Raw genomic sequence first — 15591 nt, forward strand, 5'->3', positions numbered from 1 at the left:
ATTTTACCCGTCCTGCCTTCGGGGAGAGATGGGGTGCCAGCCTGTGTCTCTCTCCTCTACCCATTTGCATGAGAATTCAAGACAATGAATTGTACTTGAACTTCTGTACTTTTATCAGATTTGACTGAAAGAAGTGACAGGTTTAAAAGTTATTAAAAGAAGCAGATAATACAATGATACAACCTTCACTGCCTCAAAAAGCTGGGCTAAAATTCATGTACTAGAGCTCTGCTGATTCTTACTTATTATGACTTATTGAACTATGGTAAGTCAAGACACAGCTCCTGACACCAGGATTAGATCTGGGCTGTTCTCTCAGACTCTAGTTTCCCATTTTGTTCAAAATATTGCTTAGAAGTATTGTGTGAGGGTGAAAGAGTTGTTCTTTGAAAGTTAAAAAGCCTTTTGGCTGAGCTCAGACGTGCACGCTGAGTCTGGTAACAAAACCAGATCGAAGGGATCAATGCACCAAAGGTAAGTTTTGAGTTGCCTGACACAACTAAGTCTTCGTGGTTTTATGCCACTTTCTGTTGCTGTTTGGGAAACGATTACTTCTAATATTTTCCTCACCTATAATCACTAATGCACTTTCCTGGTGTATTTGTGGCTTTTGCTGCAGAAGCATTAATATCAAAGACCAAGCCCATATTGTCAATTCAACATTCAAAAAGTGCTCTGTTTGGCTAAAAATAAGCGTAAAACTCTTTCATGCAGGCTAGAGTAGACTTTTTCATTTAAAAAAAAAAAAGAACTCGGTAATTAACAATGAAAAGAAAGAGTCTCTTGAAACTTCTTCTTCAGTTGGCTTTATGAAAAATTCAAAGCTAATTCTAACTGTAGTCACGAAGTGTCTCTCTTTTGTCTAAGGGAATTGTACCACTACAAATACATTGGTTAACGGTTCTTGCAAATAGAGCATTATATAGAAGATTGTACATGATAAAACTCCTAAAGTTTTAGTTGCAGAGTTAAAGTCAAGCATCAAATGAAACAGGCAATATGCAATTTTTTGCAATTTCTAATTTGTACGTATCAATTCATGGCTTTACATTTAATTAAACTCCAGAAGAAAGATTTTAAACAATTAGCTTTCTCTTTTCTTGTTCACTACACTATAAGCAGCTACTGATAATCTAAAAAATCCTTAGATTAAAAAAAAAAAAAATTGCTCTTACAGTTATATGGCTAGCTACAGACACTACGCAAGCCTTGAAAAAATATATATCAGAAGCAGGTAGAGGTTTTTCCACCACGAAATCACTGAGCTCTGACCACATTAAGGCATGAAGTGAAGTTGACTTCTCAGTGCTGTGCTGAGATTTCTAAAGAAGGCATGAAGTGAACTTCTCAGTGCTGTGCTGAGATTTCTAAAATACCCTTCTGTTTCCCAGCTGTCATCTACTTTTTAGACATGTGAAATAGATCCTTAGCCATTTCACCTAAATTCCTGACGCTCCTGAAATGATGCGTTATTTTGGCTGGTGCTTTGCCATACTTAAAAATGGTCCAAATCTTGAAGTCCTACCTCATTTTTTGCTGAGATCGAAAAGCCATACTACAAACTAGGATATAATTATATTGCGAACCGCATGTTTAAGGAAGCGCATCTTTGAATAACCTTTCTACTCTGAAATTGTTTTGAGATGTCTCATTGTTGTAATTGCTTCTCATTAGTGCAGGTGCAGAGATCCCTTTTTCTTTAAATACTCATTGTAATTTGGTATAATTTGTGCTCTTAATTTAGGAAGATTTAAATTAAGCATAAAATAAGGCATTTAAATGATGAAAACTTCATTAGTAAGTGAGCAATGTACTTGTCCTTACTTTAAGCATACAAATGTAATTGAAAATTTCATGCATAGCACCTCCCAGAAGTTCAAGTATATTTTCACTAAGACTCTCATATTTCAGGTAAATAAGCTCAAGTGGTAGAGGAATACCGTAAACAAGAAAATTGTTTAAATAGAAATAGAAGTATTTTAATTATATAGCAAATTAACCCTGTAGTGTTTTTTCTTTTTTTTTTTTCAAAATAGTCCCAGCAGAAACATGATGTTTCTCCTACAGCATCAACATTTCATTGTACTGTCTAACACTGTCCTCCTTATTAGAAGCTTTTGTTCTCCTAACAGTGATTGATTGGTCAGGCATTATGGGTTTGTTGTTTTTCCTACTGAAGGCCATCAAGAACGTGTCCGAATTTCGTGGCTATCACATTAATCAAAGGGAAACAAAATCCAAGGACAAGAAGCTAAACAGATGTTTTAAGAATGTGAGACAGGGGCTGTAAAATACACAGAAGAAAAAAAAAAACCAGTCTGTTTTGATTTGTGAGGTTAGTTTGTTTAGTGCGCATAAATACAGTATTCTCACAGGAAAAAGCTTCTCACCTGTCACCTGGAAGGACGTAACTAGACTTTATGACAAATTCATACCTCTGCACTGCTTTCTCCTCTATCCATATGATCTCTACTGCAACAGCAGCTACCAAAAGGTTACCAGTGCGTGCCTGCTCCCGTATTTAAGGAAAGATTTGCCCTTCCAACAAATGTTCAGTGCATATTAAAGAATGAGAAAAACAAGTCCTAAAAAGGGCCCTTTACACTTTCATTCCTTCGGAAACAATGCAACCGTGAGACCTTCTGTTTGACCACCATTGCTTTCATCGTGCCATCAAAGACCAAAATTCATTCCGCCAACATGTATAACAGAGGAACTAACACGCAAGTCCAAAGGGCAACTGACCCAAAATGGAGACCTTGCTCAGGAATTCTTCATACATCTTCCGCTTTCTCAGCGTGCTGCCCTGTTATTAAAGGAGAGAAAAAAAGGAGGTAGAACATTACACAAAGTATTTTTGTGATTTCTTCCTACAGCTGCTCTTTTTTTTTTCCCTCCCCTTCCAAATCTTAAGCACAGCCAGTATAAACAGCCTAAGGCAAATGTTTCCCCATAAAATGTCTGGGCAAGTTGTATTCCTGATAAGCAAAGACAGAAGGAATCAAATTCAATCCTGGTGTAATTTCACTGACTTCACTGGTGTTACTGGACACTGCGGATGAATTGTATCCATTATTTACAGGCACTTATTTTAAAGCCAGAGCTTCATCAATTAACTGTTTAGCTAATTCAATATATATCTTGTTACCAATGAGGCCCTGCTAGAAGGCAATTTACAATTACAAAGTAGGATAAAACTTAAAATGTCCCCCTCGTGGGTCCCATCCTTTTAGGTTAAAACCTCTTTAATGCTAAGAGCATTTATCTGTAAGCCTGGTTTATATTCTGTACAGTGTTGTATGTATTGTTACTGCTGAGCAACCTATTCATATTATTATTTTAACAAGATTTAAGTGTTTTGGAGCAGACAATCCATCAATGTGTATGCAGCCACCAGCACAGCCATTCCCACTCTAGTAAGATTTTATTGTGTGATAAATTACTGAGAAATCTTCTGCTTACATAGTGCTTGATCACCATAGACAGAAACCATAAGTAGCCGTTCCAGCACACGTTTTTGAAGGAGATTTAGGTGTGAATAAATATGATGCAGTTTTACCAATACAAAAATAAGTAATTCATCTTTAACTCCTCCTGCAGTGACATAAATGACTTGAAAACCTTCCCAGGTACTCAAGAACTCCAGGGTCTTCCTTGGTACTGTGCGGTTTATTCCACACTGTTGTATGACAGCCCGCATCGTTTCTGCCTGAGTAGATTCCCCGTGGATGTCGAAGGCTGCCTGGTGCCTGCTAGTCAAATCTACAAGGCCGGAGTACAGCATAAAGATGAGACACTCATCTTCTGAAGAAAGGGGAAATAAAGATGGCATTCACTTATAGGCTGGGCAGAGGAGACAGAAGCAAATGTCAGCGTCTGCCACAGAAAAAGACACTTCTCTATTCCTCCTTCTCCAAGTGAGCACTGGTAAGTGCTGGAAGCAGAGGCAGAAAGTGGGGATAGACAAAGGAAAAGGAGAAGAAACATTTTACCCTCCACTGTCAAAACATTCAGAAATGTATGAAAGGGTGAAAATGGGAAAGGCTGGTGTACTCAAGTCCGATGATATAACTAAGAATTAAACATTGTCCCTCTTCCTACATGCATTGTGCAGGTGGGGCTTGATCCAACGACCACCAAAGCAGCGGGAATCCTTCCACCAACGTCAACAGGCTTTGGCATCAGCAGAAGCTGCCGGGTGCTCTCCTCTGGGGACAGCTCCCATTTGCACCCCTCTCCTGGGGCCACCCCTGCCCCGAAACAGCCGCAGTGCTGTCAGGAGCTGCCACTCGTCCCAGGTATGTCTGGATCCTTCCCAGGTATGTCTGGATCAGCAGCAGCACCAGCTACCGAGGTCTCCCCCTCCGCACCCCGTTCATAATTTCCGAGTCTGGTGATGACAGTTCGCCTCTCAGCGATAGCATCGGTAACCCTTGTCTGACCTCTCTGTCTGACAAACCTGGTTCTCAACCTCGGGGGCCCCCGAGAGCATCTGAAGTGCCAGAAAGAAAAAAAAAATGAACTTCAAACAGAGGAGGCTCTGCAAACCACGCCAGATCCTGACAGCTCGCTGCGAGACAAAGAATGGAAAACTGGTCACTGCGCAGTTGTTGCTTCCCTCCCTGCAATCGAGTGGAAATGAGACCAGCAAAATTGACAGCTGTGGAAAACCAGATTGGTGGTTTAGTTTGATGGGCTGGGGCACCCAGGGACAGATGTGGAAAATGCTTTTTAAATTACTTGCGGACACAGATGAATTTTAAGAAGCAGTAATCAGTAGCCATAAGTGACGCCTGACCACAGCTTCAAGTATTTAGAGACACAGACAAGACCCAGGAAGGTAAGAATTGCAGGCATCCCGCCTGGCCCGGAGAGCAAGAGCCCATCACTTCCTACAGGAAAATGGGTGTGTTACATCTTGGCTAAACTAAGCCAGGGCAGCGGTACGGAATACACCGTGAAGACAAGTGCAAAAGCAAAACTGAAGTGGAAAGAATTAACTAAATGTGCTATTATAATTTTTTGTATCGTGATAGTATCTAGAACCTCAGTGGGACTCCACTTAATGCAAATATCCCATGTCTCAGAATGATACCACAGACACAGGTAAGGGAGAACAAGAGCTTAGGGAAGAACTAGTGGTTGAGGCTTTCCCAGCACACGCACTGAAACCCAAGGTGACCCAACTGATGGCTCATGACTCAACCTGTAGGATGGCTCCATCCAACCCTCCGTCTCTCCTGCAGGAGACAAACAACAGCCTCCAGGGTAGCACGAGCCACCCAACAGCAGAGCTTCACCCAAGGGTGCCCAGGCAGGCACAGAAGCTGCCTCTGCGTTTTCAGAGCACACGAGGCTGGATCCCAGTCGGCACAAACAGATCCCAATTTCTCTTCCAGAAAGGAGAAGCTTGGCTGACCCTCATGCACATTGTTTTCACTTGAGTGTGTTTTCCTGCTCAAGCTTTCATAAGCACAGAGAGGGGATGAGATTTTGAGAGAATGCTACTCTAATATAAGCTAAAAACAACGCAGCAGTAGAAATCTTACAAACAACCAAAGCATGTGCTTATTTCCATTGGTATTAATCATCTTTTCCTCCCCATGAAACAGGCAGAGAACACGCCTACTTCTCACCTTCCTTGATCAGCCTAATATTCCCCTCTCATCCCCTCCCATAGGCATAATGTCACCTCTGACTCCTGATGTCCTTTTTATATTTCTTTTATGTGGTCTAGTTGCTTTACCCAAATTGTTGAGGCCGTGAGCATGAACACCATCATAACCTCTTCTACTACCCTTCAAGTCATTTCTGCAGAAGTGTCAACCTGCGAGCTCCCTGGGACATGTCCTAAGTCTGTTCTTATGCAATATTTTCATGGATCTTCTAGAAGCAGCAACAAATCAGACAGTAACGATATCTGCAGACTAGAAGATACTATGAAAGCTTGCCAGGACAGGAAAATAACAAGAAAGGACCTAGAGACATTAGAAATGGGAGTAGAAAATAATAGAATGAGCTTCTGTTTGGAAAATACAGCTAAGAAATGCAAAGAAAAAAAAAATCCAAAGCACAGATGTTTGACGAACGGAAGAAGACTGGACAGTTGTAAAGCTGAAAGAGATTTACAGACAGTAGGTGAGACCCGGTTTGCAACATCAGACTGCAACAAGAATACAGCCAAAGCTATTTTGGTCTGTATACTCAAAGACATCATCCAGGAATGAAGTTTAGAGGCTCCATCTCCATGGCTCGGATGTGACGGTGCCTGGCGTGCTACACTCTGCCTGGGTACCTCTTCTCCAGAAAAGTGCTCCCAAACCAAACAGAGCCTGAAGAAATGTTAAAATACTTGGGGAGAGATGATAAGGGATGAGCAAAAGAAATTCAGCCTGTATAGGTCAGCTCAACGCTGGGATCATGGGTATGTCATGCTCATGGCTAGCATGCATTGTTGCAAGGGTTTTAAGTAGACAGTGATAATCATCTACAGATATATGACAGAAAGAAAGGGCAATTTAGTACAGCATGACTTGACATCACTCAAAGTAATAGGAGAAAATTAAGAAAATCTAATTTAAGATTAATATCAAAAGTTTTCCCAACTTAGGAATTATTCTCTTGCAGAAAAGTTTCCCAAGGGAAGCAGTAGAAATCTTACTGCTTGCGCCAGATAAAAACAATAGTAAATGTACATGAATAATTCTGCACTGGCAGGGTTCTTGATGGCATGTTTTAAAAAGTCTTTATTCATTCTGCTTTTTCTAACCTATTAATATCTTATTTCAATAGTCGCTGCTTCTCCCTCTCCCCCTTTCCTTTGTTCACTTTCTCCCCGGTTCTGAGCTGTCATGCACAAGCTCATCTTCTTAAAGACAGTGGTTCCCACTAACTACGAGGACTCCATATGCTAAGCTGCAGTGCTCCTCCATGAAACAGTCCCAGGGAGAAACAAGATCACTTGCATTTGCCAAATCCACCCAGAAAAGAGCTCAAAGCCAGTTTTAGGACACTGAAAAATGTAGGAAGCCCTAGGCTTAGCTTAAGCAATAGACAGGCTCGGAAAAATGAATACCCCAGAGATTATAACAGGTCTTGTTGAACAGGACTGTTGCATCTCTTTTCCAGCTGCCCCTTCTTCACTTTCCCTGTTTTCTTCCATTTTTTCTTCCCACTCCTCCAGTCCACTCTCTGTCTTTCTTCCCCTCTGCTCGCCTCTTTGCTTTATCCCTCCAGCACTCTTCATGTCTTCTTTCTCGCTCCGTTCTTTCAGGTGTACGGATGGGCTGGCTGGAGTTGATCGGGTCCTTCCTAGAAATTCCCACCTTCAGTAAGCAGCCAAACAAATGACTACCAAAAGGCAAAGCATGGCTCAAGTTTCAAATAAAAGAGTTATGCTGGCAGGAGGTGCCGGAATGACCTTCTGGACTGCTCCAGCCCCGTTTAATCCCTGTGTAAACCTGATATTGAATGATGCTTTGGGTGTACTTTTTTACAGGAGCATGAAAGAAAGAGTCACCATGCATATTGGCCATGAAAACAAAATAGCCCGCAAGATCCCGGTGCTACATTGCACAGATGTCAGATGGATTGCAGGCTTTGGATTCGCTTTATGTTTTGGCCATCACGCAACCCACATTTTACAGAAACACGAAGTCCTGCTGACTTATTTTGTCTGAGAGGAAAAAGGCACTTGTTAAAGAACTTGTTCTCAGGTTCAAAGCTGTGGAAAGATGGTAAAACAAAGCCAAAATAGCATAAATAAAATGAGGCATAACATTAGGAACTGACTAACCTTGATTTGTCATGACTTACATCCCAATATTACAACTCACTTTCTGCGAGCAACGTTTGCAAAATAGGCAAAAAGTATTGTATCCCATGCAATTCCACTCTCAGAGCCAGGTATCTTGGACCATGAGAACTACAGGATAGTTAAATAATCCTGAATCGAGCTGCCTTAAAGAAGAAATTACAACAGATTAATATTTCAAATTTCCTCAGTCTGGGAACTGAATTGTCTGGGGGATCAATCTGATGTTGGGATACAGACATTTGCTTCTCTGGTATTTGTGGTATTTGCTATATTTAGAATACAAATATTGTACTACCCTGGGATGTTCTCCACTCCGTGATGCTCTTGAATCCCAACTGCAAAGAAGGGAGCAGCAACATTTCAGCAACTGAATTACATGAGAATCCTATGGCAAAATATTCCTTTGCTTCTCTCCCAGAAGAATGTTAAGTAAATAAATGTAGAATGTATACATAAATGTGTGTGTGTGCTTGTGTGTGCACACACAGAGAACATACACATAAAAAAATTTGCAACAGAGTGAAAAGTATGCAACTCAGCACAGATAATTTTAAAAAATAAATGGAACGCACAGATGGACAGATAATTTGTGAGTGTACTGAGGGCGGAACATGTTGAAGTGGTTTTTTGTAATCCATCTAGTACGATGAATTTCATGGTATAATACTTTGTCAAGGGCTGCAGTGAAAGCCAAGCAATTTCACTGCAAATCCTAACAAAAAGAACTATCCCAACATTTACAATCATCACAGCTGCTAAAACAAACTTGAATGTGACCTTCAAGCCATCAGGATACCTAAGCTGAGACAACGAAATATAAAGAAATATATGTTTTAACAAACTTCTTTTGGGACAGGCTAAATAATAAATGGATGACAAGTGTAACTAAGAACCAGCAGGAACTTTTTGCATCAGACTTTGTCCATCCAAAAAAAGGAAAACCCAAACTCCCAAACCTCCTGAGATGCATTTTATTCATACCATAAACCAGTCAGGATCAATGAGACACGTAAGTGGGGAAAATGGCACTAAGCAGAAATAAAAACTGGAAATTACTAAATGCAAAGCAAAGAACCAAAACAAAGCCTGCAAGGAGAAATGAGGTAGAGAGTCAAATGTCTCATGACAGGATAAAATCTTTTTGGCAAGTGTGGATCTGAAGGCATGATTTGCAAATAAATATTTACAACTTGAATAAAATTTCAACACTAGACTGGGAAAACATGAGGCTGGTCATGGTCGGGAAGGAATGCAGACGAAAGAAAAAACTATCTCACGTTATGGAGGGGCTTTATCCGACTACAGGAAAAAAACCATATCTTTGGGAGAAAAAGGTCATTGATCCCTTGGACAAAAGTACTTGCAAACAGAAAATAAAGGAAAAAAAAAATGCTCCCTCAGTTTTAAAATCATCTTAAATGATATATTTCAAAAGATATCCTAAGCATTACTACCTCTTATTTAAAGGCAGAAGCGTTTCTACATCCAAAATATCCAGCAGCTTTCTAAAAACATAAGGTTAGAGGCTAAATGGCAAGAAACCATGTTTCTTGGACTTGAAAGGCAGCTACTGCTGCATCTTGAAACTAAGTACCGCAAAACCAGTCGTGTAATGGTGGAGTTAGCTTCAAGTATGAAATGCAGGCACTGAAACATGATGTAATTAATTCCTGGGCTTGAGGAAATGTGCAGAGAGTCACTGTAACCTGCCCTCACACGAATGCACAAAGACAGGTGTCTCATTTCACCTACAGCAAAGAAATTATCCACGCTGCACCTACAAATAAATGAAAAGACGACAGAATTCGTGTAGTCTGGATGGGTAAATTGCATTCACCATGGACAGCACTTAAAATTGGGCATTTTCTATACCTGCAGCAATGAATTCACCATGCTACCTGAAATATTTCCTATCGAAGTATTGGGAATATTATAATTACACTGTCTGGGTATCTAATGTAATGCAACAGACCACCAATTTTTAATGGCCCCATCTGTAAAAAACCACAAGAAGAGAGGGAGGGAGAGAAAAAACCTCTGTGTTAAGTTAAAAGTTTCATCAACTGCAGAAACTGAGCTCGCTAGGTAAAGTACAGTGGTCACTAGTTCAGAGAATATGTAAACTAATTTGAAAAGCACTTAGCACTACACTAGAATCAAATAGAAGTATATCCGTAATATTCAAGTTGTATGTATGGCTAAAGCTAGCATTAAAAACACAGTCTTTTCCACTTGGAACTTTAAACCCTTTTAGTAAAATCCTGTCTTGGCATCAAATATTCATCTTCTGAAGGCTGCTATCAGATGGTAACGGACACATGACCAAACCTGAACTGCTCACAGGGTTGGATGGTATTAGGTACCACTACTTTCATCAACGCTAAAACTGAAATTACCTCTAGGCTACGAGGCTTGTGGATGTGTCCCTTCAATTCTTTAGTAGCAAGGTTACAAGCAGCTGTCAAAAGCTATGCTTAAAAAAACAAGGAATACGTGGCTTGTCCTGACACTTATTTCCCTCCTATATTCCTTCTCTTTTATACCTTGGATTCTTCCTTGCAGCACGCAGGTTCATCGCACCAGTTATCCCAGACACCCTTCCATTGCATCCATGTAGGACATGGGACAAATAAGTTGAGTGTGCCTCTTAAATCTGTTAGGAAGTTCTCCTGCTCTATGGTTTAGAAGTACCTTGCAGAAAGGTCTCAGTTACTACTGCCTGCTTCCCCGCACTGGGAAGCATTCGAAAACTATTCATCCTGCTTATCCACAAGAGAGAAGACTGTACGCTTCTCGTCATTATTCCTCTATTTTGTCTTGGAGTGATCAGGCTGCATATTTTGGGATAGAGTATATTTCTATCAGATGTACTCTCCTAGATGTCAGTGTGATGTTTGTTTATGTGATACAGAACCCAGTCCATGAAATACAGAGTGAAAACCAGCAATGTTTCATACAGACATCCTACAGCCATCACACAGTATAAAGATCACTCTTACACTCTTTTGCTTAAGAACTAATCATTTAAGTGTAAAATCTACTCAATTCTTTTGCTAATTTTTCTGTTATCCATGACATCCACTGGAAATACAGATGATCTCAAAATGCACACTCCTTTATTCTGAGAGCATAATGTAATTCCCTTCAGATCAGAATGAAACAATGCAGCTTTTAGAGACAAGCCCTATTGAGAAAGAAGCTTTACATAGAGTTATCTGTCTGTTAATTATCAAAAAGAAAGGAATATTTTATGGAGAAGGAAAAGATATGCACGTGGACATCGGAAACAAACTCATTAAAAAAAAAAGTTAAGACACTGCTAAAGTTAATTATCTGTCAAAGTTTCCATTATAAACTCACCACCTGAGAAACAACAACAAATCCATAAGCTAGCACACACCCCAGGTGCCCAGAAGGTCTGTTGAGCTTTGCTGCAGAGATCAGGGAGTTTGAAAGGAGCAGAGCAATGAATCATTAGCAGGGACGCTGCAGCTACCATCCTATGATACATGTGGCTGTGTGCTGGCTAACGAAGATGGAGGGCACAGTCCAACCGAGACTGGTTTTTTTTTTGCGGAGCTGGATTTGCCTTGTATTGCCTGCCTTGAAGCGTATAATACAAGTTCAGACAAAGACCTCAGAGGCAAGGGAAGACATTCTGAGGTTCATGATGAGAAGGAGAGGATTTGCATAGCTTTGGTGGGTAACGGAGGCCTCCTGAGGTTTTCATTCATGTATAATAATTATGAATAACGTTAATCAACTGCATTTCTGACTCAGCATCTTTCTGCTGAATCTTGTCCCCTTTTCCTTCAGTTCCCTTAATTTAGTTACTCAATGTTATTGTCATGTCCTCTCTCTTTTATGCAGCAACACAGACCGCGCAGCCTTCTATCATCAGTGTACTCTGAACACACAACAGAAGTGCTGGTACTACAAGAGAAAGTAAAATTATCAACTCCATAAACAAGCCCTTCTCCATAAACTTACCATTAAAATGCGTCTGTAGCTGTCTCTGTCGATGCCCCAGAGCTTGAGATCTGTCTTGGCCTTGACGGTGGCGGCCCGGGGTGTTCCATAGATCAATGCCAGTTCCCCGAAGCTGCCTCCTTCTCCGATGCTGGTGACCCACTCCCCGTTGACATAAACCTGCCACAGCACAAGACAAAACGAGAAGCAAAACCAGTTTGGGGACTCAGTTGCAGTTTTCCTCCTGCTGCCAGTTACCTAAAAAGCTATTAGTAATTTCCTTTCTAATCGCCAGTGCTGGGGGGACAGAAGGAAAACAAGAGCCTAACAGTTTCCGCAGTTGGTCCCCAAAGAGGGCAACAACCCGCTTTGTGGACAGAATTTCAAGTTGTCTTGCTTCAGTACAATGACTGTATTTACCCTCTGAGTTTTCAGCTCCTGTGGTTAACTGGCATCGTGTTTTCCCTCTTGTGTTCAAGGCTCAGACAATCAACAAGCAGAACTGTCACAACTTTGGCTTTTTATTAACACTGTCAAACTTGAAAGGAAGGAGATTTGTTGATATGTGTAATGAGGTTTGCTGAAAAGCACCATGGCCATGAAACGAAAAACACTCAAAACAGGGAAACGTCTTTTGAAAAGGAACATTTTCTTCTTCCCTAAGCCTAGTGCCTCCAACAACCATTTAAATATAACTATTGAGATCTGTTTCTCCCTTAGAGAAGACTACTAAGTGCTTTGGACTTGAGAAGCTCTAGGCAGAATTATCCTTTGTCTTTAACATCAGCTCTACAGAAGCAATATTTGACCCACATCATATTTAGGTAACATATCCTCTCGAAACACAGTATGGATCGACACCACTACCACAGTATTTTTCCTGGATGACATCTAATCTGAGAAGAATTCCTACACTTGAGTGCTATGTAAAACCTTCAGTGGAGAAAGGGGGACTCGTGCAGGTGCTTCCCGCTAGGCTGCGTTTTCCTCGCTATTCATACGTACAGCTCATGAGACATAATACTGTATTCAAAGACTGCTATGGATTGTGTATTCTGCAGCTTGCTTGTTAAGCTTGCTGCTATAAACCTACACAATAAACTCTTTTCATTCTGTTAATGTGTCTGTAAGTTTAGAGGGTAGGAAAGGCTGTGTGCATTTACCAAGTGCAGAATATATCCTAATCTGTTACAGACCAGTAACACCAGAAATCAACCAGAATGAATGTCACTTGTTTGGAAGCTCTGTGAAGAAAAATAATAAGAAAATACACAGGTATTCTCATCTTAAGCAGGAAACTATGGCAAAGGAAAAGACCATAACCTATTACCAATTAGTGAGTAACAGACTAGCAGTTTTTTAAAAATATATGAATTAGAGTTGTGTTCAAGCTGGGCATGAGAAAAGACGGTGACCAAAATAAATGAACTGGGGTCAAAATTCAACAAACTGTCAGTATTAATTTTACTTCCATCTTCATTTTATGATGAAAGGCATATTACGAACTATAGCTGGAATCAATCCCAATTTATCTTCCCAATATTCAGTTAGCATCCGATCCAGCTCCCACTGAGGTCAGTGAAACGCTGGTTCAGTAGGAGACGGATGAGGCCACGGAGCAGTTCAGCTGATCAAGAGACCTGTTGGCTCTCAGCTGAAAAGGAGCAGTATTAGCATCACTGCTGAACTCCAGGCAATGTTGGGGCTCTTGGTGTTCCTGGAGCACCTGAGGATCAAGGGGCTGAAAGAAAGGGTAAAAATAATCCCAAACAGGCAGGTGGTAGCAGACTGCCGAGAAAGAGCTCAAGCCACAAAAGCTGTTTGTAGCTTCATTTCTTCACCGTGGCAGAATGAATGTCACATAGGAGAATATCACACAAGAGAATAACAACAGTGTTTCCTTTCAGACTTTTAAACTCACCGCAGAAAGAAAACCTCACAGAACGTTGAATCTACTTTTGATTCTCCTCATAATGAAAAAAATGAAAGCAAAAAAAGTTTTAAAAAAGCCAGGCAAACCCAAGCACTTTCCTGGTGAAACAAGCAGGTAATACTGTGGCTCCTGGATCTTTTTTGTGAGAAAAGCAGGAGAAATGGATGAATAAAATTAGGATTCTGAAAGGCTTGTAACATAATGAGAACGCATGAAAATTTTTAAACTCAATGAATCCACTGCAAAATTGTCCAGATGTGTATTTGAATGTAGGGATACCCCCTTTCTGTAGGGATTTCACCAGATGGACCCAGCGTTTGCTGAAGTAATTCATGTTCTCAGTAAAGTCTCTGGGATGATGGGGAAAATCTAATAATTTCAATGAGTTTTAGACCCCATCCTGAATGTCAGCTGACATTGCATCCTTGACTTTTTTTCAGCACACCAAAAATACACGTGTTTCTCTATGCTCTTTTGTTGAAAAGCACAGGTTTGGTTATTGCAGAAGAGGTGGTGCGGTAAAATGATTTGTCAATGCAATGGCAATTTCATTAAGGAACATAAACCAAGGTCTGAAGTATAAGCAGGAAATAAACGGATTCCAACATGCACTATTTTAAGCAGTATGGTGAGATTTCTTGTTAAAGCAGTTTGCATGATATGACTGCAGCCCAGAGAGGGGAATTACACTGGTAAAACTCAAGGTAGAGCAAGTGAAGGGTGGACATTTACCGTTGCACAGTTGTTATAAAGACAGGCTACTACTAAACTCCTCTAAGACTTCTTTAATTTTACTGTCTTACTTGACAAGACTCCCCAAAACATATTTGACATCTGGCCTGTAAACAGTCAATGCAAATGGCCACTCCTCCACCCTAAGGGTTTTAAAGTACTCTGAGGTGAAACCAAATCTCTGATCTGACAGTCTTTGGGCCCAGCATTAGCTCCCCCAATAAAAATGCCATTTCCAATATCAATCTCCAAAAGAGAAAACAGCTCGAGAATAACTGTTTTTTTCTAGGAGGAAAACCATTGCACTTCATTCTCTGCAAAGGCCTAAGTCAACAATCAACTTTTGTCTTCATGATGAAGTTAAAGTGCATTGATGGCACGTTACACAGCCATTCTGCCCTTTAACAGAGAGTTCAGCTCCACTATGAATCCCCTTAAAATATATTTTTAAAAAAGAAGTAGAAAGGAAAGTAGCTCTGTTTGTAAGGTGTGGGAAGTAAAGCTATTTTAGGCGCAGAACAGCTTATGAAAGCCAATGTTATATGGCAGCAGCTCAGATGATCTCCTTCTTTATCCTAAAAAATGCTGGGCTGAGGTTTTGGCTCAGGCAGTTCGAGGCATTTGTGAACTCTCACCAAAGTGGCGAGTACATAAGTGAATTATTCCCAATTGTTACTTGACCTGCCAATCACAGCTCTGTAATAGCTGGAACTTTCTTCTTTCATGCAGCTGAAGAGGAATGTAGAACTGCAGATGCCCAAATATAACGAAGCCATCAGGACCACCTACTTTCCACAGATAAAAAGTACTTTAGATTTTTATTGTTTTCCATCATGTAGTATGAGCACTGCAATTTTTGTGGGCTTGAAAACCACACAACTTGGTTCACGTCATTATTTTTTTTAGGAGGCAAATGGGAAAAATCTCCTGTGAACATCAGCAGTTCCTTTCTTCATAGGCTGCGATATACATACACGCTAACTGCGAGAGAAAATGCAGTGAGTCACACAATGCTCAATGCAATAGGAATGCGTCTTGGCCTCACTCATCTTCATGTTGTCTAGAGAAGCAGAAAGTAACCTTACCATGAGCAGTAATACAGACATTTTACTTTGAAGGCAGGATATGAACATCCATCTCT

General features: G+C 40.6%; 1 protein-coding gene across 1 annotated transcript in view; it reads right to left on the minus strand.

The window, feature by feature from the left end:
* The window catches only part of PRKAR1B (protein kinase cAMP-dependent type I regulatory subunit beta), a 102098-nt gene that overhangs the window by 21889 nt on the left and 64618 nt on the right, over positions 1–15591 (minus strand). The window contains exons 6-7 of the mRNA XM_009286373.1: positions 11807–11965; positions 2746–2806 (exon numbers count right to left, since the gene is read on the minus strand). Coding sequence (XP_009284648.1) covers positions 2746–2806; positions 11807–11965 — 220 coding nt within the window. The remainder of the gene's footprint in view (positions 1–2745; positions 2807–11806; positions 11966–15591) is intronic.

This window comes from Aptenodytes forsteri, unplaced genomic scaffold (genome assembly GCF_000699145.1).
Source record: "Aptenodytes forsteri isolate BGI_AS27 unplaced genomic scaffold, ASM69914v1 Scaffold55, whole genome shotgun sequence".
Lineage (NCBI taxonomy): Eukaryota > Metazoa > Chordata > Aves > Sphenisciformes > Spheniscidae > Aptenodytes > Aptenodytes forsteri.